Source organism: Copadichromis virginalis, linkage group LG1, assembly GCF_057382275.1.
Source record: "Copadichromis virginalis isolate Kocher_CV1m ecotype Utaka linkage group LG1, C_Virginalis_male_GT1.1, whole genome shotgun sequence".
In the NCBI taxonomy this organism is placed as follows: Eukaryota; Metazoa; Chordata; class Actinopteri; order Cichliformes; family Cichlidae; genus Copadichromis; species Copadichromis virginalis.
The window spans coordinates 4,573,377-4,599,306 of NC_140618.1; the positions used below are offsets into that span (position 1 = coordinate 4,573,377).

At 38.7% G+C, this 25,930-nt stretch overlaps 1 protein-coding gene across 1 annotated transcript in view; it reads right to left on the reverse strand.

The window, feature by feature from the left end:
- Positions 1 to 25,930, reverse strand: part of LOC146718174 (neural-cadherin) — a 333,699-nt gene that overhangs the window by 247,684 nt on the left and 60,085 nt on the right. The window contains exons 2-4 of the mRNA XM_085431334.1: positions 5,404 to 5,601; positions 4,039 to 4,264; positions 684 to 888 (exon numbers count right to left, since the gene is read on the reverse strand). Of these exons, the coding sequence (XP_085287460.1) occupies positions 684 to 888; positions 4,039 to 4,264; positions 5,404 to 5,601 (629 nt within the window). The remainder of the gene's footprint in view (positions 1 to 683; positions 889 to 4,038; positions 4,265 to 5,403; positions 5,602 to 25,930) is intronic.

Here is a 25,930-nt window from a genome sequence, read left to right on the forward strand (position 1 = left end):
ACTGATAAATTCAAAAGCTTTACTTTCCAGATAGGATTTTCACGAAACAGTCTGGTATATATTCTACATTACTGCTGATGCCACATAAAGAAAAAAACCTTTAATTAAAAAAGGTGTAAATCAGGAAACATCGAAGCACACTATTATTTCAAGTGGAGCATTCACAATGATTACCATCTATGAAGCAACTGGGAATCAATAACTATGGCCACATTTTCACAGCACGAATCAAGTATTCCTGCTCAAGGATGCTTCTGACAGCTTATGAACATGTGTGATGATTTTTACTGTCTGTCTGCAAAAGTATTACACAAATCACAATCACCACAATTCAACTGCTATCTTACAAACTATCAGTGCACAGGGTGTACAATTCTAGTGGCTGTGGCTTGTATATTAGCAGCTCAAAGAAAGCAATACTGTGTGAAGACAATTACTGATATTACATCATTTTTTGACAGCAGATTTTTCAATTTTTTTAATTAAATATTTATTGAAGTATTGTTTACAGACTTTCTAAGACTTAACAAGCAGATGTGAAATGCCTCCAATCTTCTGAGACCATGAAGTCAAGGGATTTGGCATCAAAAAGGTGACTTTTTTTCTTGAAATTTACATCTCAAACTCACCAACATACACATACACAAACCCATACATATATAAATATATATATAGACACAAACCTCGGCTGCACTGCTCATGCTCTCTATCCCCTCACTGGCTCGCACCAATAGCAAGTAGCGATGTTGGTCGCTCTCGTAGTCAATAGGGCGCGTCAGGCTGATTTCACCGGTCTCTGCTGAGATGGAGAAGAGACTACTGGGATTGATAAGCAGACTGTAGCTGATTGGTTTCTTCTGGAAGGACACAGCAGGTGTTGCCAAGAAGCTGGAAAGACATGGAGAAAAAGAACACAGTTGACTTCATGTGCAAAACCTGCAAAATGATCAGGTAGATAAGCTGTTTGAAATAATGTATTCAAAATATGTGTTTTTTATGTTTGAGTGATGAATACTTTTCCATAGATAAGGCGGCCCTTTTCCTGAAAAGGCTAAGAGAGGTATTAGGAGACATACAGCTATAAAAATGCTAGTATTTGCTACCCACATCATCCCACAATCTAAAGAAACTCAAGAACAGATGAGAAACTGAGTCACTTTCACTTCATCTATCAGTGAAAAAAAGGGTTACAAGGCCATTTCTAAGGCTTTGGGACTCCAATTATCCACAATGAGAGTGGTTGTCCACAAATGAGGAAAACTTTGCACGAGTAACTGGGCTACCAAAATTACTCCAATAGTACATAGACGACTCAGAACAACATCTGCAGGCAGATGCAGAACCGCAGGCCTCATTTGCCTCAGTTAAGGTCAGTGTTCATGATTCAACAATGAGAAAGATACAGGGCAAATATGGCTTCCTCGGAGAGTTCCAGTTAGAAAACCATTGCTTTGTCTGGAATTTTGCACTTTACCAAAAAACCCAGAAGGACAATTTAGCCATCGGTTTCAAAGCTCGACTGTATTCAGGTTATGCAGCAGGAGAATGATTTGAAACACTGAGGCAAGTCCAGCTCAGAATGACTCAAAAGAATGAAACAAAATGAAGGTTTTGGAGTGACCTCGCCAAAGTCTGGACTTAAATTCCATTGAGGTGCTTTGGCATAACCTTACACAGGCCGTTCATGCTTGAAAACAATCCAGCGTGGCTGAACTGAAACAATTCTGCAAAGAACAGTGGGCCAAAATTCCTCCATAACGATGTGAAAGACTCACAAATGCTTGATTGCAGTTCTTGTAGCCAAGGGTGGAACAACCAGTTATTATGTTTAGGGGGTAATTACTTTTTCACACAGGGCCAAGTAGATTTGGATATCTTTCAAAATCATCCAAAAACTGCATTTAGTATTTACTCAAGCTATCTTTGAATATTATATGTTTGATGTAACATGTAACATGTAAATGTGAAAAATGTGCCAAAAATCTGGAAACGGGCAATACTTTTTCACACCACTGTATTTATTATAAATGTGCTCATTTCCCCGATGAAGGAAGGAAGAAATATGTCAGTCCCAGTAAAGAGACTGCAGGTGGACCCTGAAGCCAAAATAAGGACATTAGTGCTAATTTGATCAATGAAAGTCAGAACATAAGCTCTTTGTGTGCTTTTTTTATTCTTGCCTTATTTTTAATCAGATAAAAATCAGAATATGAAAATATGTTTCTATGAGTCTTTTTTTAAGCGTATTAAAAATCAGGAACTGAAATCTTTTATTTCCAGTTGTATTTTTGATCCACTGTAGTTTACAGTCATTTGGACTCTGTTAGAGCCTGTCTGTCTCTCCCAGGTTGAAACGGAAATGACTGAAGTGCCACCTTAAAGTCTGTCCACAGATGTTATATGGACTTGACACATTGGATGTTTTTGGCAACTTTTTGTTAACAACAATGTAAATTTTAGACAAAAAAAAGAGAGTTTTGTCCATAACATTTTGAAATTATGGCAAGTATTGATCATGTTGATGAGATAGAGGTCTCAGAAACATCTGATACAAAGGGCATTACAGGGTTAAGATACCTTTAGTCCTACCCACTGCCTTAAGTTGGGTTGCAAAGCAGCTTACAGATGGACATTACCTCAAGCCAGGCTAAAGAAACATTAATCGAGAGCCCTTTATAAGTGGATGTATTGAAGGGTATTAGCTGAGAAAAGCTGATGTTGGCTGGCATCGAGATGAGCTGATCTGTCAGGATTGCAGCTGAGCTCAACTCAACTCAACTAATGCCATGGTCGACATTTTTTAATTTTAAGGATATTTAAGTTTATCTAAACATATATTTAGCAAAGCTATATTTTTCATCACTGAGTTGCACAGAAGATAATATTTCTATTTTGTGATTGGTACAATGACAAGTTTAATGCTCACTGATGATGATAGATGATGGAAAAAGTTACAGCCCTATGTGGCACCAGAGAGAGCTTTCTGCTAAGAATGCGACTGCAGAAATGTCGATGACTACCTATTCTTACTGTGTATGCAAATAAATATTTAAAGGTAATCCTATTACTGTGCTACACATGCTAAAGGCTAAATGAGCCACAGTATGGATTTAGTCTGTAAAACACAAGTATCTAAGAATAAATAAATAAAAGTGTACACATTAAACATACACATCTTATATTCTTTACATTGGCTCCCAATAGAGTTTAGAATTCGCTTTAAAATTCTTGTTTTAACATACAGAGCACTAAATGGCCAGGCTCCAGATTACTTATCCAAGCTTCTTTTTTGGTGGTCAGAGGGCCCGGTGGCGCCAGTGTCCGGCAGCCTTGCCTCTGTCAGTGCGCCCCAGGGCAGCTGTGGCTACAATGTAGCTGCCATCACCAGTGTGTGAATGTGTGTGTGAATGGGTGAATGACTGAATGTAGTGTAAAGCGCTTTGGGGTCCTATGGACTAGAAAAGCGCTATACAAATGCAGGCCATTTACCATTTACCATTTTAAAATACACTGCTGCTCGTCATCTCCGCTCACAGACTCAGAGTCTCTTAGTTGTTCCCCGTACACGATTGAAGACAAAAGGGGACAGAGCCTTTCAGTCTGTTGCACCAAGGCTGTGGAACAGTTTACCACTACAATTACGTTTGCTTTTAAAAAACAGTTAAAAACTCTTCTGTTCAAGCAAGCCTTTTGTTGATCTACATATTTTATATTTTTTTTACATTATTTACATTTGATCTTTTACATTGTATATAATGTCTATTGATTTTATTGTTAATTTTAATATTTGTGTACAGCGCTTTGTGATTGCCTGTCTGTGAAAAGCTCTTAATAAATAAAGTTTACTTACTTACTTACTTAAATGCCCATCATGATTGTGTCGTTTTAGACACATAGTAATATTTTTCATCATGAATATTAATCATGGTATAGTGAAAGGAAAACAGCAGATGTGTGTGTGTGTAGTCAATGTCATGTATATTGTTTCATGTAGATGTCCTGTAAGGGATTTCAGTGGATGAATGTGTGTAAACTCACGGTTGTCCTTCAGGGGTGTTTTCTGGTATTGCAATAGTGAAGGAGGCATTGGTAAACTGTGGTGGCCGGGGTCCAGCAACCACAGAGATGACAGCAGGAGCACTGCGGCTGCCCAGCCGGTCAGCAGCCACCACTGTCAGCAGGTATTCCCTGTCCCGCTGCAGGGGAAGGCCCGTAGTTCGTACCTGGCCAGTCTTCCTGTCCACTTCAAAACGACCATCACCACCTGGGGACGATTTGTTTGATCATATACAGAAGGGTAATACACCAAAGACAAGATAAGCAAATAAGGCAACACACAACAACAGAGATCATCCAGTGAAAAGGACCACAGGGCAAAACACTTTGCACAAAAGTTGCTTTCAAAAGTTGTCAGAAATATTTAAGTGCATGCTAAGCATTCACCAATAAAAAAAGATGACTGGACAATCAGTATTCAAAGTTGCTGAGAGGAAAATGCAAAAACCACAGGAACTGGGGTGTTAAAATTCATGACCTGTATTCAGAATAACAGGATTCAATAAGACCTTGATCCAAAATATACTGCATTTTTAGAAGTTAAACTTTGAGAGGTGGGATTGAGCATTTAAATTGAAAAGTTTAGCATAGATATTAACAATAATATGTCTATGTTTTTTCTTATAATTTTCAGTCAGTTTATTCCAATGCATCCCCATGAGGAAAATTGAAAAATCATCTTTTTAAACAGATTCTAAAACAGAGACAAGAAATCATTACAAAGCAGACAATAACAAAAGCAATTATTTTGCACAGTGGAAAAAAACCAGACAAGACACTGGAGAATCGTGTGCGCATAAAACTCAGCACTGCAGAGGGCAACAGCTCAAAGAGAGTGGATACTTGAGTCTGCACCATACAGAACATTAAAAAAAAGCACTGATCAAAACAACAAAACATTTTAAATCAAGCAAATGATTTATGCAACTGAGACTTTTGTTTTATTAAAAATGCCAACACCAACAAATGCCTCTTTGTTCAAAGGTTTTGCATATAATTTGTCTACTTTTTTCAGTGTGATTAGTGAAAAGCCAAATGCTCTGCGGTTTGCTGTCTACTACGGAAATCCCTCATAGCTGTCGGCTATGGTGGCCTTGCGAGGTCAAATGCACTGGACCTTAAGAAAACCACCAAATATAAAAACTGCAAAAGTACACAAAAACACAAGATTCATATAATAATGCAGTTGTATGTTTGCTATTAGCTGCTTACTGTTAGCTTGTCACTTCCATAGCTCCTCCGTCACATTATTGCCTCCCTGTTTTGTGATTGTTGTGACGCTGTAAACAGTCAACCTGATCTTTAACACACTATGCAGGCAAAAAAAGAAGAAGCAATTTAACCTACCGTCAGACAAAAAGTACTCCACTTCACCATTGTTGCCTTCATCTCCATCCTCAGCAAAGAGCTTGTAGACCAGGGAACCTGCAGAGGCATCAGGGGAAACCACAGCAAGGTAGGGAGCAGGAACCATGCTCCATTCTGGGATGTTGTCATTTACATCCGTCACCGTTAACTCCACTCTGACCAAGTACCACTCTGGACCTAGAGAACAAGGAAAATAAGAAGGCAGTTTTAGTTGAAGTCAAATACTAGGTTTAAAATATGCAGTGGAGTATTTCCATACCAAGAAGCTCCCTGTAACGAACAAAGGGCAACAAGCATAAACATACATTTATGTAATTTATTTGCCCTTGTTTCATTGCAGCTCAATCTGAGTGTCTCAGCTGCATTTTACACTCAGCTATGGTTGCGCATCCTCTACTGTCACTGTGTGTGTGTGTCTGTGTGTGAGAGAGGTAAAGGGTAGCGATGACCATGGAGATGAACAGCAGAAGACAGACTGGAGAGAAGAAGAGTGTTTATGACAACTTATTATCCTGGTGTAAGTGTGATGACGCCTTCCAGGAAGTGTTAATTAATCTAAAACCAACCTCTGGGGCTGAAAAATTGCCAAAAAATGACTCCCATGTTAAAATGCCCAACTTAGAGTAACAGAATTAAAAGCAAGTATACAGGTTGGTACAGAAAACAGTTTCTGGCTCTATTACTACAGCAATTTATTTATTTGGATACTGATAAAATTTTGATTGTCAGATGAGGTAACATAGACGACAGAACCAGGTAGCCGTCTGCTGGGTCTCACCTCCAGTGAACTGGTCCTCTGGTTGTGGTGATTTGTGGAGCATTTTTAACAGAAGTATGTGACAAATAATATAATTTGCTGTGGGGTACAAAGCATCCAAAAAGTATGTGCTTCAGTTTTGGAGAGTGAAACCGAGCTAGTTACTTAGCACTAATTAGCAGGTAGCTGTGCCTGTGCATCACACACAGTTTATGAATGCAGCTTGCAATGTTATTGATAGCTGAATGATTTAAAATGATCACACTGAGGCTCTCTCTCACACACATATGTACACGTATATATAAAACAGAAGAAGGGCAGCTGACCTCATTACCCATCTGTTAGCCTAGATGAAACACTAAAGACTAAACGTGAGAAACACACAAGAAGATGAATAATTGAGCATTAATAAAATCTTTTCAGAGCTAGTCCCATTTTATCTCATTTTTTTGTTGGTTACATTTACATATTATAATTTACTTCTTTTAGGTTAATGTTTCATGTAGTCTTACGCCACGAAGGCACAGCCATTGGCTAGGTTCCTTCATTAGTATGTATTTATTTAGTTCATTTCTGTCTTCTGACTGCTGCTCTTTTCTTTCATAACCACTGACTCCAAAGAAAACCAGACATTCAGCCTTCTGTTTTACCAACCACTAATAACTCAGACGGAAACACAGTTGTCTTTCCAATAAGTGCTGCAGACTAACTGGCTCAGGTCAAATTCAATCAATTTCACTTTATCAATTTGGTCTAATGAATGCCAAAAGTGCCAAAAATAAATTGATTAAATGATTTGTTATTTAATTAGAATCAGACATATATGCACAATTTATTAAATGTATAATTAAATGGCATTACTTAAAGTATGAATCATTTTATGTAAAAAACACAAAAGTAAACTCATTATTAACTTAATTTAATAAGGTTCTTGTATATAGTCAGTTAAGGCTGCTAGGTTATGTCCACTTTCCCACGCTGTTAAAATCTATTCTGTCATCATCAATCTAGCTCATTCATTTTCTTGCCCAACCTCTGCTGACCAGCATGTTGATGCACTTAACGGATATCCAGAAGATTGATATCCAGAAATCATCAGCATGTGTTTTTAGTATTATTTATTTAAATGGAATTAAACTTTTTTCTTTTTTTTTACATAACAAACAAAAAAAAGGTATAGATTAATCAGTAATACTTCATAATACTATAATACTACAGTCTCGAGATAGCACTGATTTCTCTATATGTTGCTAAGAACATGAGAAACAGGTGCATCTAATTATTAAAATATATGTAGACAAATTTATGGAGATGTAAGGCAAAAACAATCAATTCTTGTTATGACCACTTTGATTCTTCATCACGGCCTGAAATTTCTGAGACAAGCTTTCTTACAAGTTCTTAGTAGTCTTCAGGAAGAGTTCCCCAGGCTTCTTGAAGAACATTCAAAGATGTTCTTTGGATGTTTCTGCCTTTTGTTTTGTTCTCTGTCATAATGACCTCATACAGCTTCAGAAATATAGAGGTCCAGGCTCTGGGGCGGCCAATCCATGGCTGTGTATGCTTTTACTGCATTGAAGGGTGTTTGGTATCATCGTCGTCTGTTCTCGTAATTCTTTCAATTTTGAAAAGCTCCCTAACACCACTAACCAAAATCAAGATCCAAACAATTCAATTCAATTTTATTTGTAATCATGTCCAAGCCTCCAAAGCTGGCAGACTCTCATTGGTATACCTCTGTCCTGACGTCCTCTGCACATACTGATGACAATTTGACACAAAAAATGTCACAATTTGGGTTCATTACTCAATGACACTTGTTGCCACTCATTTTCAATCCTGTTCTTGTCTAATCTGGAATATCTCAGCCTTGTCTCTTGGCTTTATTTCTTTAATAGTGACTTCTTCATAGACACCCCATACTATTATAAACTATTTACATTGTACTTACAGTTATAATTAAGAGGTTTGAAGCTTATACATTTCAGATTGGTGTAACTAAGGCTTAAGCAAAAGCCATGTTCAGACACATAAATCAAACAAATAAATACAAAAATCATCTTATTCAGTTACACTTTCTTATATTAAGCTGTCATCTCCCTCTGTTCCCTTCTTGAATGTCCCATGTGAACAACAGACAATGGAAATTTAATCCAAAAGAAACTGCAGAGGCCATCTTCACATTTCAACTAGTAATCATAATCAGTGCCGTGCAATCTGCATCCACAGTAAACAGCAATCATAGTGACAGTGGTAAAACACAGCGAGGTCCCGTACAGTCCTCATCAATACACCCACCCTTCCACCCACAAACGCACAGCACACATCAGTGCTAGCTGATCACAGCAGGGAAGCAGAGGAGTAATTTCAGGGCTGGAGCCAAAGACTTGCTGTCATTTGTGTCTGCTTTGATACCTGCTGTAAAAAAAATTTCTAATTCCTATTTGGCGTCACAAAAACAAGTAGCGAGGTGAGAAAAGTCCTTTGCACGTATGACTGTGCACCGAATAATGCAAAGTGGACAGACAGAAGATACAGAGAAAAAGACATTAAGATTTAAATATATTTTCAGAACGAGAGGGTGTAATCAAGCAATATATAGAGCGCAGCAGGAAAAAGCAGCAAGAAAATAAGAGCCGAGTGTCGCATGAACAGGATTAAGAGTGAAGCGCAGAGACTGAAAAATGACCCTGCGGTTGTTATAGAAACAGCAGAACAACGAAAAGTGGAAGATGGAAGAATTAAGTAGAGACAGAAAAAAGAAAAGCACGAAAAAGCAATTGCATAAATCAGTGGCATTAGAGATGACGGGGGGTGTTACAAAGAAAAATATAAGAAGACATCAAAAGACGACAGAAGAGCAAAATAAAGCAGCCATATCGCCCCCCCAAAATATATAGCATACCACTTGATTTTGTGGTTCAATCCGTGTATTTGTTGATAATCTCTTTCTCTTCCTTCGTCTTCGAGGTCATAACAGATTCAAAATTAATTGGAAAAAGGACAATGCAGCTTTGAGAAAAAGGGATAGCACATCCAAGACAATAAATCACCAAGCTAATATACAGAGCATTGTGCCTGAATGCATCTTACACATGCACACGCCTTTCTCACTAATAACAATCATCAGTGGATTAGTGGCTAAAGGAGAACATTGGGAGATACAGCATGGTGCTATTGCCATCCCCATCACTAATGCATCTTAGTGGATCTAATGACATGTTGCAATTCCTAGAAACAGTGGGACCTGCAATTACTAACAGTGCCATAGAAGGCTTTTCCATGCCCACCAACCTAGTCCAAGGATTTCTAAATTTCATTCTGCCACAGTGCTTTCATCTCATCTTGTTCTCAGACCACATACAGAATATGTAGAGTCAATCACCCCCTAATGAAAAATGGTAGCTGTGTGTGTTTGTCTTCTGATCATAACACGACTCAATTAACATGAACCAAAACCAGAAACTGTGGTCAAAGTTGAACAAAAGTTGCGATTCTCTGCTGTAATGTCGTGCAGCCCTTTTCACTATTTGACTTTTGAAGCTTAAAAAAAAAAACCCAAAACAAAAAAAAAAAAACACACAAATTGGCATACAAAAGAAAAGGCAAAACAGCATCATTAGTGATGGCTTCATTAAAAAATGGACTCAAATTCATACTAATGTTATGTCTGTGGTAAGTTAAAGTTACTCCCACAATCACTTTATATTTACAGACAAAAAATACCAAAGCATAAAATCCCCGTGCTCTTATTTTCAAAGTTCGATCACTGCTAATGAGCACTGACTGCCATTCCCGCTTCCCTTTTGAGAGTGTGGACAGCTGTTGCGTCAGTCCGTGATATGATTCAGGTCAAGCTCCACCGATTGAGGACTTTTACGGTCGATTCACATATACAGATACTGATTTTACTGTGTAGTTAGCTGGTAGTCAGCAGGTTGTTGTGTTTGTGGCACTGGAAACATGGAAGTTTCATAATGTGCTCTGGTGGACAGACTATGGAACATCAAAACTCATAACACAATGAAAGGGTGGTTAAAATCATGTAAACTGCCAATACTAATATATCAGTAACTAGCTAATATTGGTCAGGTGGGGCAAACTGAAGAGTTAAACTAGTTCATGTGCTGGAGCCGTGAGCTCACGTAGGCTAAAGAGCAGAACAAGAACTACGAATGAATAAACATGAATACATGTATCCTGCCCTCTCCAGAGTATACCTCCACCTCTAAAGGTTCTCTTCCACTTGCTCCCTATTCTATTTACAGATCACAATGTTGTCTGCAAACATTATAGTCCAAAGAGACTCTTGCCCTTTCTTCATCTGTTAACCTGACCATCATCATTACAAACAAGCAGAGCAAGTTCATAACGTAATCACACCCCAACTTAAACCATCTGTTACTCACAACCACACACGTCACCACTGTCTGTCTGTCATCATACACGTCCTGCACCACCCTCACATACTACCACTACCACAGTTCCAAAATTGGCACCCAATCTTATGCTTTCACTAGATCTGCATGTTTTATTTGGCCAAGATTTTATACCAGATTACCTTCCTGATGCAACACTTCCCATTTATCCAAGGTTGGGACTAACACTAGAACTACACTGGTGTCTGCCTCCTACCCTGGATGAGTTATTTTCAAACGAGGCAAATACTAAATTAACAAGTAACCTTGACAGCAGATCAAATGATGACATTATTTAACACTCTAAATATTCACAGATTTGGACTCTTCACCCTGTTCTGGCAGATTCTGGTACAAAGGACTATGAAAAAATGTTTTAGTCCTTCCTATTATTGTTGAAAACAGATGATGGAGCATTCTCAGAGATGGCCATACAGATCCCCTTGCAATACTGCTCCAATGCCTGCCACCATTGCAAAGACCAGGTGGCTTTTCGTTTAAAAACACCGGGTTGTAATAGGCTAATGAGTAGGCAGGTTTTGTTACTTCCTGATCTAGTAGATATAATGCCAACTGAATGTGGGCACTGTGAGAAAATAATTTTTCAGACTCACACCACAGTTTTCACTCTCTAAGTAAAGTGCTTGCAGTGAGACTGGCTATTACTTAGATATAGAGCAGTAGAGAAAGACTAGCAGGCCGAGGTGGAAAACATACGCCGAAATAAAAAATAAAAAAAGGGATCACATTAAGATCTGCTTTATTTGAGGATGACCTGATCACTGAAATATGCCTTGATCAGCCTCAATACTCATCCTTGGGATCAACTTGGGACACTTCTGAGATTTCTGTTGGGGAATTGCTTTGCAGCGGGGTGCATTATGAAGTCAATTACATGAAAAAATTACACCAATTCACTGCAAAGCACATGTCTTCAGCACATCAACTTACCAAGGATAAACAGTACATCACGGGAACCAAACTGTCATAATAAAATGTGTCGAAAAGCCTTTAATATCTCTGTGAAACAAGAACACAGTTATGACTCATATGAAGCCTTAAAGTGCCAAGGTACAGCACCAGCCAGAGAGGCTTTTTTAAGTGGATATGATGCAACTGATGAATCAGGTTAAGTCTATATGTAAATATGTTACATCACTACATAAATGAGTGAGCTTGGAGATGTCAATATGAATGTGAAGGTACTTAATTTAACAGCCGAAGAATGAAAGAGAGCCCTCCTTTCTCATCTGCACTCCTCCGGTGACCTCAATCAGCACCTTTCTAACTCTGCTACCTCATTTTCTCCCCATCCTTCTCCCCCTCCTGTTCTACATTATGCTGACAGTACTGATAGCATAATGTGGAGTTTACCCCTCCTCTCGCTTTCTCTCATTTAGTGCTAACATGCTGAACTAACTACTCCAGCCTTCAACCCACTGAAGAAAAGAGTTTTGCTATACCTGTGAGTGTGTGTCTGCACACACTCACAGGCTGTGCCTTCACATCTTTGAAAAAAAAAAGAAGAGACAAATGGTGTAAGACAAAAAAATAAGCAAGAAAAAGGAAAGGAGAAACAGATTGAGAGAGACTAAGAAAGCAAGACAGAAAAAAAAAAGTAACTGAAAGGAAGGCCAGTTAATTAAATGTCCTCCGAGGATTACTAAAGGCTATTTGCTCTCACTGGTAACTGTTCCATCCATAATCTCCTTGAATGGAAAGCTGTTGCCATCTTAGTGACTTTTTAGATTTTTGCACAAAAACGCCAATTAAAGCCAGGGATGAGAGACAGAGACAGAGCAAGACAGTGAGGAAAATCACGCTTTAGTTCTTACACTAATTGCAAATGATACAAATGGTTAGCCAATAGTTTCGCTGTTTATTCTTCCAGCAAAGCTACTCATAATTGAAAATCTTCACACTGCCAATACTGAGCTCAAACAAATGCACACATGAGCTTGCACGAACACTTAGAGTGACTACACATTCAGAGAAGTGCAACAGCTAATTTGAAAACCAATGCTATCATCTAATGCTGGCCAATGTCAATTGGAATCAATATCACAGTTAATTGTCATATTTACATCAATAAAAATAGATTAAAAATATGTTGCTGGACTAATGTTCTGGCAATTGATCACAGTTTACAACCCAGTGAAAACTTCCCCCGAACTCTATAAATGGCACTTTATCATCTTTGAACTTACTGATTTAGTTTTATGCTTTACTTTAATAAATTTACTGGTTAGGTTTAGTCTCGCTGATCTTATCAGCAATGTGCATCCAAGGAAACGTCTGTTCTGATAAACCCACACTTCCTCCTCAGTGACCAAAATCTGAAAGAAATATATAAAGGCAAAGAAAACACATTAACGCATTTATCTAACCTAAATATAAGTACGATTGCAAACATTATACACAGATTCTTATAACAAATGCATGGGAAATTGTTTTTCAGGTTACTGAAGAAATAATTGGTGTTCGTTACTAGGGATGGGTATCGTTTAGGTTTTATCCGATACCGGTGCCAAACCGGTACTTTTGAAACGGTGCCGGTGCTCAAACCGGTGCTTAAAGAATGGAGAACACAAAATTGGTCCAAAAACCTCATGTTCAGCTGTTTTTTGTAAAAATATAACAATGTTAGCCTTTTCTGCAGCTATGGGGCATATATGGTATCACTCTTGGCTGGAAGCAGTGCTTAAACAATGGAAAAAACACAAACTTTGTCCTAAACCTCTCATGTTTAACTGTTTTCCACTTTTTCTTTGGTCATTTTAGCCTTTTTAGCCAGGGTGAAGGGAGTATCTGCCATCAAACAAGAGGACAGCCGCATGTAGCTATGATGATGTTTGCTAGTTCACCTTACATGCATTAATGTAATAACGTGGTTAGCCTACTCAACGTAAATTAGCTACTCACGCAGAGAAGAACGGCTGCTGCCACCATCATCCGTCATCATTTCTGCTACACTGGCAGGGTTAGGGGCCAGGACTCTCCTCTTCGTGTTTTTGGGGGATGTTGCATAACAGGCAACCCACCCGCAGTAGATGTGCTCGGTGTGAGGTCTCGCAGCAAGCTATCAAATACGGCGCATTTCTGGGCTTTTAAAAAAAACGCTATGCGTCACCAGGTGTTTCATCGGATTTCAGGTGTTACCTCCTTTGACAGTATCACAGTATCAGCTTAAAGCACTTGTTGCTGCTGAGTTTGCATATTTTGCTGTGAAGTACAGCCAGACTTTTGACCGCTTCGCCTTGGACATTTTTAATCTGTAGCTCTGCTCTAACAGAACGTACGTACCTGGACCCGCCTACTATCCTCGGAAACGTAAAATGATTGGCTAGAATCTAAAGTGTATCACAGCTCAGGAAAAAAAAGCACCGAAATAAAGCACCGAAATGTGCGCTGCTTTTCGGTCTGGTTACTACCGTTTATGTCAGAACGGACACCGGTACCCATCCCTATTCGTTACCCACAGCGAAGCCAATGTAAAGATATTTGTCACACACTATAGAGAGGCCTTTGTTTTTTTTTAAATAAATCCCTGTGCTGGATGAGGTCTCACTACTTCAGAGAGGTCTGAAAGGTTACGCTCAGAGCCTTTTTGGGGCAGGATAACCTGACCGAGTCTTCTATTTCAAGTCTCATTTTATGCCACTGCACAGTCCTCAAATATGGCTTGGCTGCTCATTACCTAAGTGAACAGATAGTACAGAGCATCACAGTGTCTCTTTACCTGGACCTAAGGGTAAAGTTAAAAGGTGATATAAATAAAACTTGCTGCAAAAGGATACACTTTGGAACTGACAACCATACCATCTGTAACATGTATTCTCATCTATGGTCTTCATACGTTCAGCTTTTGTATAATTAATGCATTCTTATTTTACATTTCACACCTGAAAGGTTACTGCTACATGAGTGAAGAGCTTTTCTCACTATAGTTCCATAACACACCATAAATCAAATTAAGTTAGTTAAAGAGTTCAAAGGGTTGTTTCAATGAATTTTCCATTAAGTACACAAGCTTAGCATTATCCTCCCAAAGCCAATAATTGGTCAATCCCTTCCTGAGATTACTCTACTTACCATCTGGATCTAAGACTGTCTTACCAACTGTGATACCAGCTATTGTTTACAACCTACTCTCTATTGCTCCAGTTAGAAGGGATTAGTCTTGATACCTCAGATGACGCAAACCTCGGAGCACAATAGGAAGACCATGTGTCCCCTATTTAACAATCTACTAATTAGCCTACTAAATCCTTTAATTAACTTAAGGGCAGACACGTGCAAGCCAAAACACTGGATGTGTGCAGATGTTTGTGTGGGTTTAAGCGTCAGAGCTCGATTTACAGTTCAGCTGAGGTAATGTCTGTGATCTTTGGCTTTATTAAGTCCTATTAAGGTGCACTGGGATTCAGAAGGTATTACAACCTTCAGCCTCTTGTCTCTCTTGCATCTTGCCTTTGCCTCACCATTTAGCACAAAAAATGGACTGATATCAAAGTCACTGCATTTATTCGGTAAACGTTTAAGCAACAGCTGTTCAGACAGAGCCAAGTGCTCGGAGGAAAGCTTGCTAATGCAGTTGCCGTCGGTCCCAAACACACAGCTCAAGCCTCATGTTATTCCAGTTATTTTTGCTAAAAGCAAAATGTCAGCTGACAGAGAAAATCTTAACCCTAGCCTTAAACCAAAGCAGTGTCTTTTTCCTTACCACAGAGCTTACTTAATCAAAGTTGTGCATTTTTGTTTGTACAGTTTCTTGAAAATTAATGTCCTTTTTTTTTCCTAAAATGGAAACATATTTATGAGAGTAAGAGAATTAAAATAAAATCAGAGGTAAACTTTTGCTAAAACTTTGGTTACAACAGTAGCAGTTGGTACTTTCAACTGAAATTAACAAAAAGCAGGGACAATTTATAGCACATCTCTGGAATTTTGTCCGTGTCTTTTGAATTTGTGTGTTCTGGGGGTGATTTCCATGTAAGGGTATTGTGAGATCTGTGCTATTTTCTATTGTTTTTGTGATAACTTTGTCCTTCTCTGCAGCAGGGGCTCCGCATGGATTGTATAAAAGATGGATGTAACTTCCAGGTCTGAAAAGTGAAGCCAATCTGCAGGTGCCCTAAACCTGCATTATTTTCCATGGCCACCAGGGGGCAATACTTGTGGGGGCGAGAAGATTTTCAGCCCATAGAAGTCTAGTGGATTTGTGATTGAAAGTCATTAGCCAGTGAGTGTAAAATTTCACAGTCTAATTTGCACCTTGTTTGCCAAATCGTGGTTTCAAAAACTACAGCGGAAATGCCTGCGTTGAGGCTTCAAAAGGGAACTTGTCATGTCACAACAGCTGCTTTCATCTTGGATCCTTTTATTGGACGGACAAGAGCACAAACATGAAAATTAGCCAACAGATTGGTTGCTTTTGACACTGCCCCCTGCTGACAGCAAACGGCTACAACTTCTTTAGGGCAGTCTACAAATCTCTTTGCAGGCTCTGTCAAAAGTATGCCACAGAGGTACCTTTGATTGTATGTTGGTCCCATGTGGAGCCAGTGCCTTATTGTTTTTATTGCTCCTCTTCCTCTCTATCTGGAAGCTTTAGCTTCTGTGTGATACTCTTTTGTACCTCATTACCTTAATGTTTAACAGAATTAGCTATAAAATACTTTTTGGCCTGAACATCTTTTCCTGTATTTTAATTCACCTATCAAAAACTTTATTCATTTATTCATTCATGTTTTAGCTTTTTTATGTGTTGATGGCAACAAAATCAAAAGAAGCAGATATTTAATTTCAAGTCAATCCTAAGTCCTTGACCCCCAATCGAGAGGTTTGTAAAGTCAATGCCGAGTCTCACTGAAACTGTTCTGCAGGATGTGGTGGCCCAACACCTTACTTAGTGACTGAACGGGAGAATCAACTGCTGTCATCAACCTAATCTATCATGTCCCTTGAAGACACACCATAAAGTCAGTAAATGAGTTTTCAAGCCCCTAAGCAACTTAATTTATATCTGAAGTACTGCTATTTCAGCAGGCAAGGTTTTAATATAGCTTGGCCCTACTGCAGAACTTCAGTCAAAGACAATGCATGTCCTCTGCTCGCCATCACTCAACACAAACCTGCTTTCCAGTTGTCACTAAATCAACCATTTCATTAAACAGACCTGCCTTGGATCCAAGCACAGCAGAGACCAAAACAAAAACAAGTGCTTTCTTTTTTGCTTTTGTTTTTGTCTGAATTCCGACGTCAATAAAGACTCGCCATTATCCATTTTCTTAAGTTTGTCTGGGAAACGTCGAGATGTTCCCAGAACAGCTGAGGGAAATAATCTCTCCAACGTGTCCTGGGTTGGCCTCCTGCAGGTAGGACATGCACAGAACTCCAAACCCAGAAGGCGTCTAGGAGGCATCCTAGTCAGATGCCCAAACCATCTCAACTGGCTCCTTTCAATGTGAAGGAGTACCAGCTCTACTCTGAGCCCCTCTCTCTAAAGCAGAGCCCAGAATAAAAAACAGAAATCAGTTTCAATGGGCAGTCTGAAAAGTTTCCACAGGATAATCCACTGAGCATAATTTATAAATTTGACAGGTAATATATTATTTTCCCCTACATATCCTGTAGTCATCAGCAAAAGAGACGAGCGGTTTCATCTATACAATCTGTAGCAGTCTTCCAGCACGTAGCCTAATTAATCTGAAAGCTGTTAAAACAAATTAATTTTAAATGAAAACAAATTGGGCAATTACTATTCATTTCTCTCACAAATAGGTCTTTGTCATGCCAACAGTTAACTATCACATCTAATACACTATTACAAGGTATTGATCATTTCATTGATAAATGAATTAATTGCTCAACTAATACAATCACAGAAATAATAAAATGATTATTATAAATTTACACAGAGAGCTAAAAGAGCAGCTCCCATCCAAAGGTTTCCAATTAATTACACATAACAAACTGCAAAAAACACAAAAAATATGAATTTATTATCAAAGTACTTGCCAGCTAATCTATTAATGAACTCACCATTGTGGTCCATTTTGTCTGGAGATAATTTCGTGTTTTTCTCTGTAAATTAAGAGTGGAAATCAAGATGCTGCATGGATCGTGTGGATTCCAATTAAAATGGCAACAGAAGACTTCTGATAGCCACGAGTTATACAGACATTATAATCCATCCCTCCATCTGTCTTCCTGCTTCACCATGTGTGGCTGTAGACTTTTTTTTTTTTGGTCTTTGGGCAAAGCGAGAGAACAGAAATTGGGAGGACGAGCTACATATTTCCATATTCTCTCTCTTCTGCACTGGTTCTTCTGTCAAGTTCTCTCTGCTGATTACAGAAAATGGGAGTTAATCGTTTCATCTCTCATCTACACTCAGTTCCAGCAGCTGCAGAAGGCTAGTGGAGGGGGCCGGGAGTCTCACAGATAATGAGAGCTAAAACCATGATGGATCTGGCAACCCACTTGTTTGGGCTCACTGGGAATGGCAGTTGAAAGCGTACTCTATGAAAATATGGACTCCAGTCCAAAACCTTGAGGCTGGCTTAGTTCCATCTGTGAGAAAAATAAATGGAGAGGGAGAGCAGAGGAAAGAATAGCAGAAAAAGGAAGAAAACTGGGAGACAGCTCAATTGAGAAAAAAACAGAAAGCAAATGAATGTGGGTTTATTCACGTATAAATGTTCAAAAATGGCGCTACATCAGCTTTCCCAAGACCATCTCTATGATTCTGACAAAATTACGAGTATTGAGTTTAAATGGAGGCTACTGTTTTATTTGTGAGTTCTGTGAGGTCATCGCAGGATAAGCAACTGACTGAACATAGCACACTGACGTTTTTATTTTGCAGATAAGTACCTTATGATTAATTGATGTAAACTGTTTCATAGTCTTGCACCACCACTTATTCAGTGAGGGAGCGATAGTGAGATCGGGCACCTTGTTTCGAATTATATGAGCCTGGTGAAAGGTCATCAGTTGTACTCAGACTGATAAACTAGGCAGCATCCTCTGCCTACTACTGTAGGTGTCATCTCAGTCAGCTGTGATCGTTCCATCCTGCTGAATGGAAGTAACAAGCAGTGTATTCCAAGTTAGAAAAACAACAAATCTCTACACTTGGATGCTTGAGTGATGATGGAGCTGTAAGTTTGAAACCCATCTTTCAACTTAACTTTCATTTTGTCACAACGTTTACCTTCATTTTCACAGGTTATTTGATGTTACAAAGTGTCAACAACAGTTACCACTGCGGTCACTATGCGCACTACTTCACACGCACTCTTCCAGGGCTGAAAAAAGATGACAGTATGAAGGTTCCTCACGTGGCCACTTGCTACTCTAAAAGTTATCAATCCCCTTAGATTTCCATGTTAAAATATATCGCCTGGCACAAAAAATCATTTCGTTGTATATAGCTAAGTTTTGAGTTGTTTTTTCTTTCCATTGCTACAACGAGATTTCTGCTTACCCTTTATCTTCACTAATCAAAGTTGCCAAATGGGTGTTCTCAATGAAGGTTTTGGTGCCCAACGAAACATTTTCAAGTAATTAAAATAATATGGCTTACGTGATTAATTGTACTTCGAACAGCCCATCCAAAAAGTATTATTTTGGTGAGTGAAATTTTGTGCAATGCAGTTTGGTAATAGCTGATAATATAGCAACCTACACTGCTGGCCCACAGACGCACTTTTACTCCAAAGACTTTTTGATGACAGAGGTGCAAAATGTAAACATTAGGCTTTCAAAACAGATTTTCACAAATTATTGGGACATTCAATGATCTCTGCCTTGGTCTCTGCTAAATAACAACTGTACCAGAGGGTAGAGGAGGGCACCTACTGAGGAGATGTATGGGATTAAATGTTATTAAATGAGCTGGTGACATTTAAGTCAGATGGTGCAGGCCTTCAGTGTGGGATGAAAGTTTAGCTAAATTTACGAAATTTGGTTTTGGTCCACCAACATTCTCAGTCAGACAGCAGAGAAATGGAGCTGACTGGTTAAGCTTAACTAGTTATAGCTTAACTATGTAATCAATTATCTCAATTATCTATTATCCTTTGTATGAATGTTTACTACTAGTGTAGATTTTAATATTTATGCACAGATTGTAAAATCTTCCTGCCCAGTGACTGCAGGTATAAGTCAGTTATATGTAGCTTAGCTGAGACCCCATGTTGTGTTGGTGCACAGTCGCAGTTAAAAAAAAAAACTAAAAGTGTGTCATTAAGCGCAGTAGGGGTGGGTGTGGAGAGAGCACCTTTGAGTGAAACGCCACGACTCCTCTCCTCATTTTATACAGCCCCATAATGCCAACAAACAGCACAGCATGAAAAGCTGCTAAACGGATTATTAAACGGATTATTAACGAGCAAGCGTGAGAGGATTAGTCATGTTGCTTTGAAGTCAATCTGAGGAAGGAGAAATTGACTTGGAACACACTACAGTTCCCTTCTCTCCCTTCACCTTTTTCTTTCTATCCCTTTTCTATTTTTGAGTAAATGAAGGGGGGGGGGGGATAGTTCAGTCACAAACCCACACCTTGGCAGCAGACCTATAGATGCTTGAGCTATGAAGACAAACCAACACTCCTTCTTCAACACTTGAAATGTGGAAAAGTGGGAGGTATTCATTATCGGTAAAGCACCCTCTATATAGTTCATTTTCTAGTTCTATTAATTATGCTGCTTTACAGAGGTGGCAAGACTATTCAAATCAAGAAAATGTTCTTGCACATGCAGCATTGTACAGACTGAACAAAGTATTTATTCATCGGTTCCTTTACTGAGGAAAATGTGGGGTTCAGCATACAAAGTCCTGTTTTTATCTTGCATTTTCATAAGAAATGCAACATATTTACCTCTGTCCTCTACCTCTATTTACCTCATCTCCAGAGGTTACCTTATCTTTCTAGCCCCTAGCAACAAACTAATAAAAATATTTTCCTCATTTTAATTTTAGCTGTTCCTCTAGTTTGCAAAGTTCGTCTCTCTAGTTTGCCGTTTGGGTCCAATCCAGTCCGTCAGTGCAAAAATGATCCAAAAACATGTTTGAGAATCCTTTCAAATGATCCATTTCTTTTATTCTGTCTTATTTCATCTGTAACTGTGTAAGAAAAAACAAATAACAAGATGACTTGAGAAGTTGAAAAACACACTGTTGGTGAATTTTGTTGCTGCAGGCCTCAAAGTGTCATCTCCCTCCTCACAAAGAGGTGACCATACCAGACGCCGGGATTTCATCTGCTTTGTTAAGGTCTCTTAGCAGCATCTGAGCGAGTGGGAGTGAAATCTGCACTATCCACATGCACTGCAGCCTTAAACAAATAAGGCCATTATCCAGCCGAGCTGTATGTGAATGACCGCATCAGTTACACTGGACATTTAATAACTCAAACTTTTTTTCCCACTGTCACCTCCTTAGCACAAAGACTGTGTAATGTCTGACTGACCTCATGTTGGCCAGAGAATTCACAGCAAGCGAGTGGGTGTCATGTGTCCCGTGTTCTACTTCTGCTGTATTTATAGTATTGAGAACATATCTGAGAAAATCTGCTAGATTTGAGAAAGGGCTACTTCGATAAAAGCGCAGACCTTATCCTCCAGACAGTGTCCAGAGTTCAAGTGGGAAAAACAATTTAAGTCTCATGCGCTGCCTCAAAATGTTATCCACATAACTTTGGTCGTCTGTCCCATTGGTATAATTTATTTATTTGGTGGTGGGGGTGATTTTAACCATAACTGTGTGTGTTTGTGTAAGTGCATGCGCTCATCCATGCACAGGTGACTTTGTGTGTCTGAATGAATCAAGTGACACTGATTAATCTGTCAGGTAAATATCACATTTCTGTGATTTTTGGGGTCATTTCTGACTCAAAATGATAAGCTGGTTATCAAATTCTGCGACTGCCTGATAAAAACTGATCATTTTAATAAAGTGTTTTGGAGCAGGAAGGCACTAAAAAAATCTCAAATAAGCAGTCTCACTGTTTTACCATCATTGCCCAACAAAGTAAAAAATGCTGTTTTAGTAAATAAATTAAATCAAACTCAGCTAAATAAACTTTTTTGGATATTCATATTTTTAAGTAGATATTTTTCATAATAGCTATTTCAGGTTAAATATGTGTAAAAATAAGATTAGTCTTAAAAAAAAGAAAAAAAAATCTCATCGTGTGAATTTGATTCCTGAGATGAGTGCTCGTCAGGGGTCAAACCATCTTCAACTCTTAATTTTATTCAACAATTATGCTTCTGGTGTTATTAAATAAAGCATTTTAAAAAGAGACAGTATAATAAGCAAAAATGTGGTTTGCCACAGAGGGTTAAGGAATCCAGAACATTTGTGGACTTCTTTTTTTGCCCATCATCCAGCTAATGAGTTATGAGGTCACAATATATCACAAGTAGTTCTAGCTCAGTATGCCTTTTCTTTTTCTCTCTTCTGTTCAGGGTGAAGGTATACAAGAATATAATCCTCTCTAACCATGATTTTCAAGCATATCCTTGTCACTAATTAGAAGCACATTTTAATTATTTTTTTCCACAAAGCCCTGTTCTCATTACTCTAACATTGACGCTAATCAGCACTTTGAGGTTACTGAGTGTGTATTTGCCATGTTTGTGCGTGTTTCAGGAGCAATTTCTAGTGTTTGTAGGTCATCCTAATCTACCCTGAAGCCTCAGGGCTCCATGTTGACTGTATCAGTCTGAGGGGAGCCCAGTAAACCAAGGTAAGCACACTTAGAAGGGTTACTGCATGCCATTCAACCTCTCACTGAAGTTTAAAATACCTTAAAGCACGAGTAAACATCAAGTGAGCCACAGACGATCCCATCCAAACCCTCCAATAAAGATTATTTATCACACCACAACATTTGCTTAAGAAATCTAATATATAAAATATGAAGCACCTGCAGTTAATGTTCATCTGATTATATAACAATAGACTTTCTGTTCTTCTAATTTGTATCTGACCTGCAACCAGTGCAGCTCTCTATGAACATCAAAACAGTGTATATATTATGTTATATACCTTAATACAAATGCAAATAAACACATTTGAATTTCCTGCAACTCCAATAAGTATTCTTTAAGGCTTTTATAATGTGACACTGGCAAACTATTCAGGCAGTGTTTCAAAAGAAATGTTAAAAGTATTGGGGGGAAAAGAGATTTAAAATGTATTTTCGGGGCATCTAAACATGAAACACGACCTTAGATCACTTATGCACTACGTTAGGTTCTAATGTTCATTATATAAAATGATGACTCACAGCGGATATCTAAAGTTAAAACTAAAAAGGTAAAGACACTGACAGTGACAATATGACAATATTCTGCACAATTAGTTTAGGCATAACATTTTCCCAACAACAACCAGTCATTTATTGTTATGATTCCTAGTGTTTGTAGAAGTACAATAGAAGTAGAAGTACCATCAGCTATGAGGCTCCTCTCCTGTGTAACTAGCTCCCAGCTTGATTTGTGGATAGAGGCATCATCTCTACTTTTAAGGTTTGACTTGAAATGTTTCTTTTTTATAAAGCTTATAGTTATAGCTGGACCAGATGATCTTGAACCTTCTCTTAGTTCATCTAGCCTCAAGCTGGGAGACCTCAAACATTGCACTGCGCCCCTCGCCTCTTTGCTCTTTTCTCTCCCCGTGTGTTGTGTATTAACTGCTGCCATTACTTTTGTCTGCTCTCCTCTAAGTTTGTCTTTTGTTCCTTTTGTTGTTTGTCTCCCTTTTCTTTCCGCTCTCACCCCAACTGCTGGCACCAGATGGCCGGTCCTCCCTGAGCTTTGTTCTGCGTTAGGTCTCCTCCTGTAAAAAGCAAAGTGCTGCTTACAGGTGATTGCCTGATCCTTGGGACTCTCTCACTTTGTAGAGTCTTTACCTTACAATAAACAGAACCTTGAAATGACTGTTGAACTTTCACTTTAAAAAATAAATTGAAAGTATTTTTTTTATTGTGAACCTATTTTTCATAACAAAACCAAATATCACATATTAATATATATACTGTATGTTTACATATTAAAAAATAATCTTTAAATATATAAGTGTGAGAATGAAATGAGAAAAACGAGTCTTACAGTATGTGTGAAATTATTTCAGGGAATGGATTAACTAAGTGTTTCCAGAACCAGGTTACGTATCCAGTTAACCCACTGTATCAGATGTCTCAGCGCTTGAAGAAGGTCAGGCTTTGTTTAAACTCGTTAGTCCGTTTTGGCTTGGAGTTGATTTTATTACTCATCACTCACTGAGTGTTAGATGGAGGCGCGTCTTAAAGCCTTCTCGCAGCACCGAATTCACAAAAAAGGTTCCATCCGCCGCTGACGGAGATTAAAGCACTTGACTATTGTGTCTACCTGGCACATCTGAAAGTGGATAACCGAGATTCAAGTCCCCTTCAGCTTAGCTCACCCTGCTGTGATCCAAGATTAGCCACTTTGCAGAGTTAAGACTATTTTAGAATTTAACCCACTTAACCCCGGGCTAACCGGCACTGAAGAAGGGGGCTTATTTAGCAGCCTTGAGCCAAACAGAGAGACCGTGCTGCGAATTTACAATGTGACTGGTGCTGACAGGGTAAAGCGCCCTCAGTATTTAGTATCCTTTTTTTCTGATGCTGACTCGTATCTTCAGCATGCTATGATCCTGCTTTTGCCTCCAGCTTTGACATCCTCACAGAGACTACAGGGATCTATGTCTCCATTCCCACAGTATCTGCCTAGAATAGATGTGCTGTGTCATAGCATCAGCATCACTCAAATCATGAAACTTGTTTTATTATAAACATCTACATCCATGTCAGTGGGTCTATCTGCCTCTCCATCTGCATGGTTTGGAGCAATTTTTTTTTTGTGTCCCACTCATCTCTGCAGAGTGATGTGAAATGGCAAGTCGTCAGACCGACACTCCGCTGTGGGCGATGAGTATCTGTCATCATGGAGGAACCCTCAGTGTGTGTGTGTTGTTTGTGTGTTTTGCCAAGGAATGCTTGTTTGTGGGAGTGTACATGAATTTGTGTACATTTAAGTGGATGTGAGGACAACAGGGTTCAGTTTTATCCAACAAAGCTCAAGTGCAAACTATAACTGCTGGCACAGCTGGCACCCTCTAGCGCACTCAAACACACACACATGCACACACGCAGAGCAAAGTATACCAAAGCAGCTGGTGTACACAGGCACAGTCTCTAACTAGTTCATCCATATTTATGACTGCAACAACGCAATACATTTAAATACAAAGCCAACAACTTATTCAAAGAATGAAATCTAGCTTGCTTAAACTGCACATTTGTGCAGGTTCTCTTACCAAACTCACGGCCCAAACTAAACCTACTCACACAACAGTTTTCTGCATTCATATTTAAGAACAATCAATAATCTATGTGTGACCATCCACTACGCTTATTTTGATCTGGGTTAGAAGTTGTTGCTCATCTTCAATCACTTGCCAAGTCATTCATTTGGTGATTCTATTTTATAACAAGATGCACTTTTATCTAATCTAATCATTTGTTTGTCCTTTCTTCAGTGGGTTTGCTTACTCCGTGCACTGAATCATTGCTTGCTTTGGCTGAGTGCCTTTTGCTCTTGAGCTTTTTCCTGTTCTCCACTGCACTTCAGAGGATTACCTGTCAGTCAAAGCATGTGTCTGTTGAGTAAATCCGTGGTTTCAATTTGAGATCATATGGCTATCTGCCAATGTTAAGGTATGCACATACAAGACAAATGTATGATTACATTAACACTAAGGAAGCCCATCTCATTTTAATTGACCGTGATACATGGTACATTAAAAAAATGTCAACAGCTGATTTGTGTTTTAAGAATTAAATATTTACAGTGGCAAATGTATCTCTGGAAACTGAGAAATTATATCAACCTAACTTAACCTGGGACTAAGCTTGAGACTTGAATGTCACTTAGTTATTAAAAGTGTCATATATATATTTAACTTACATAATATGATGCTGTGGAGGAGCAGTGACAACTCACAACCCACGTTTATTAGGTATTTTGATTCACTTTTTGAATGCCAATGTTTTTAATATAGAGTATTTGAAACCAGTGCTGAGCTGAAGGCACAGGTGCCAGAAAAAGATTGGCCCAACAACAAAGGAACATAGTATATCTTGTTTATTATTACATGATTTATTCTTATGACTTACATTGTGGATTGAACGTGTCATGTAGCCTTTAATCCAAACTTCACTTCAGAGTTCCAAATAATAAAATTAGCATTTACATTTGCATTTCATTTTAATTGTCTCTCGGTTCCCTCTTAT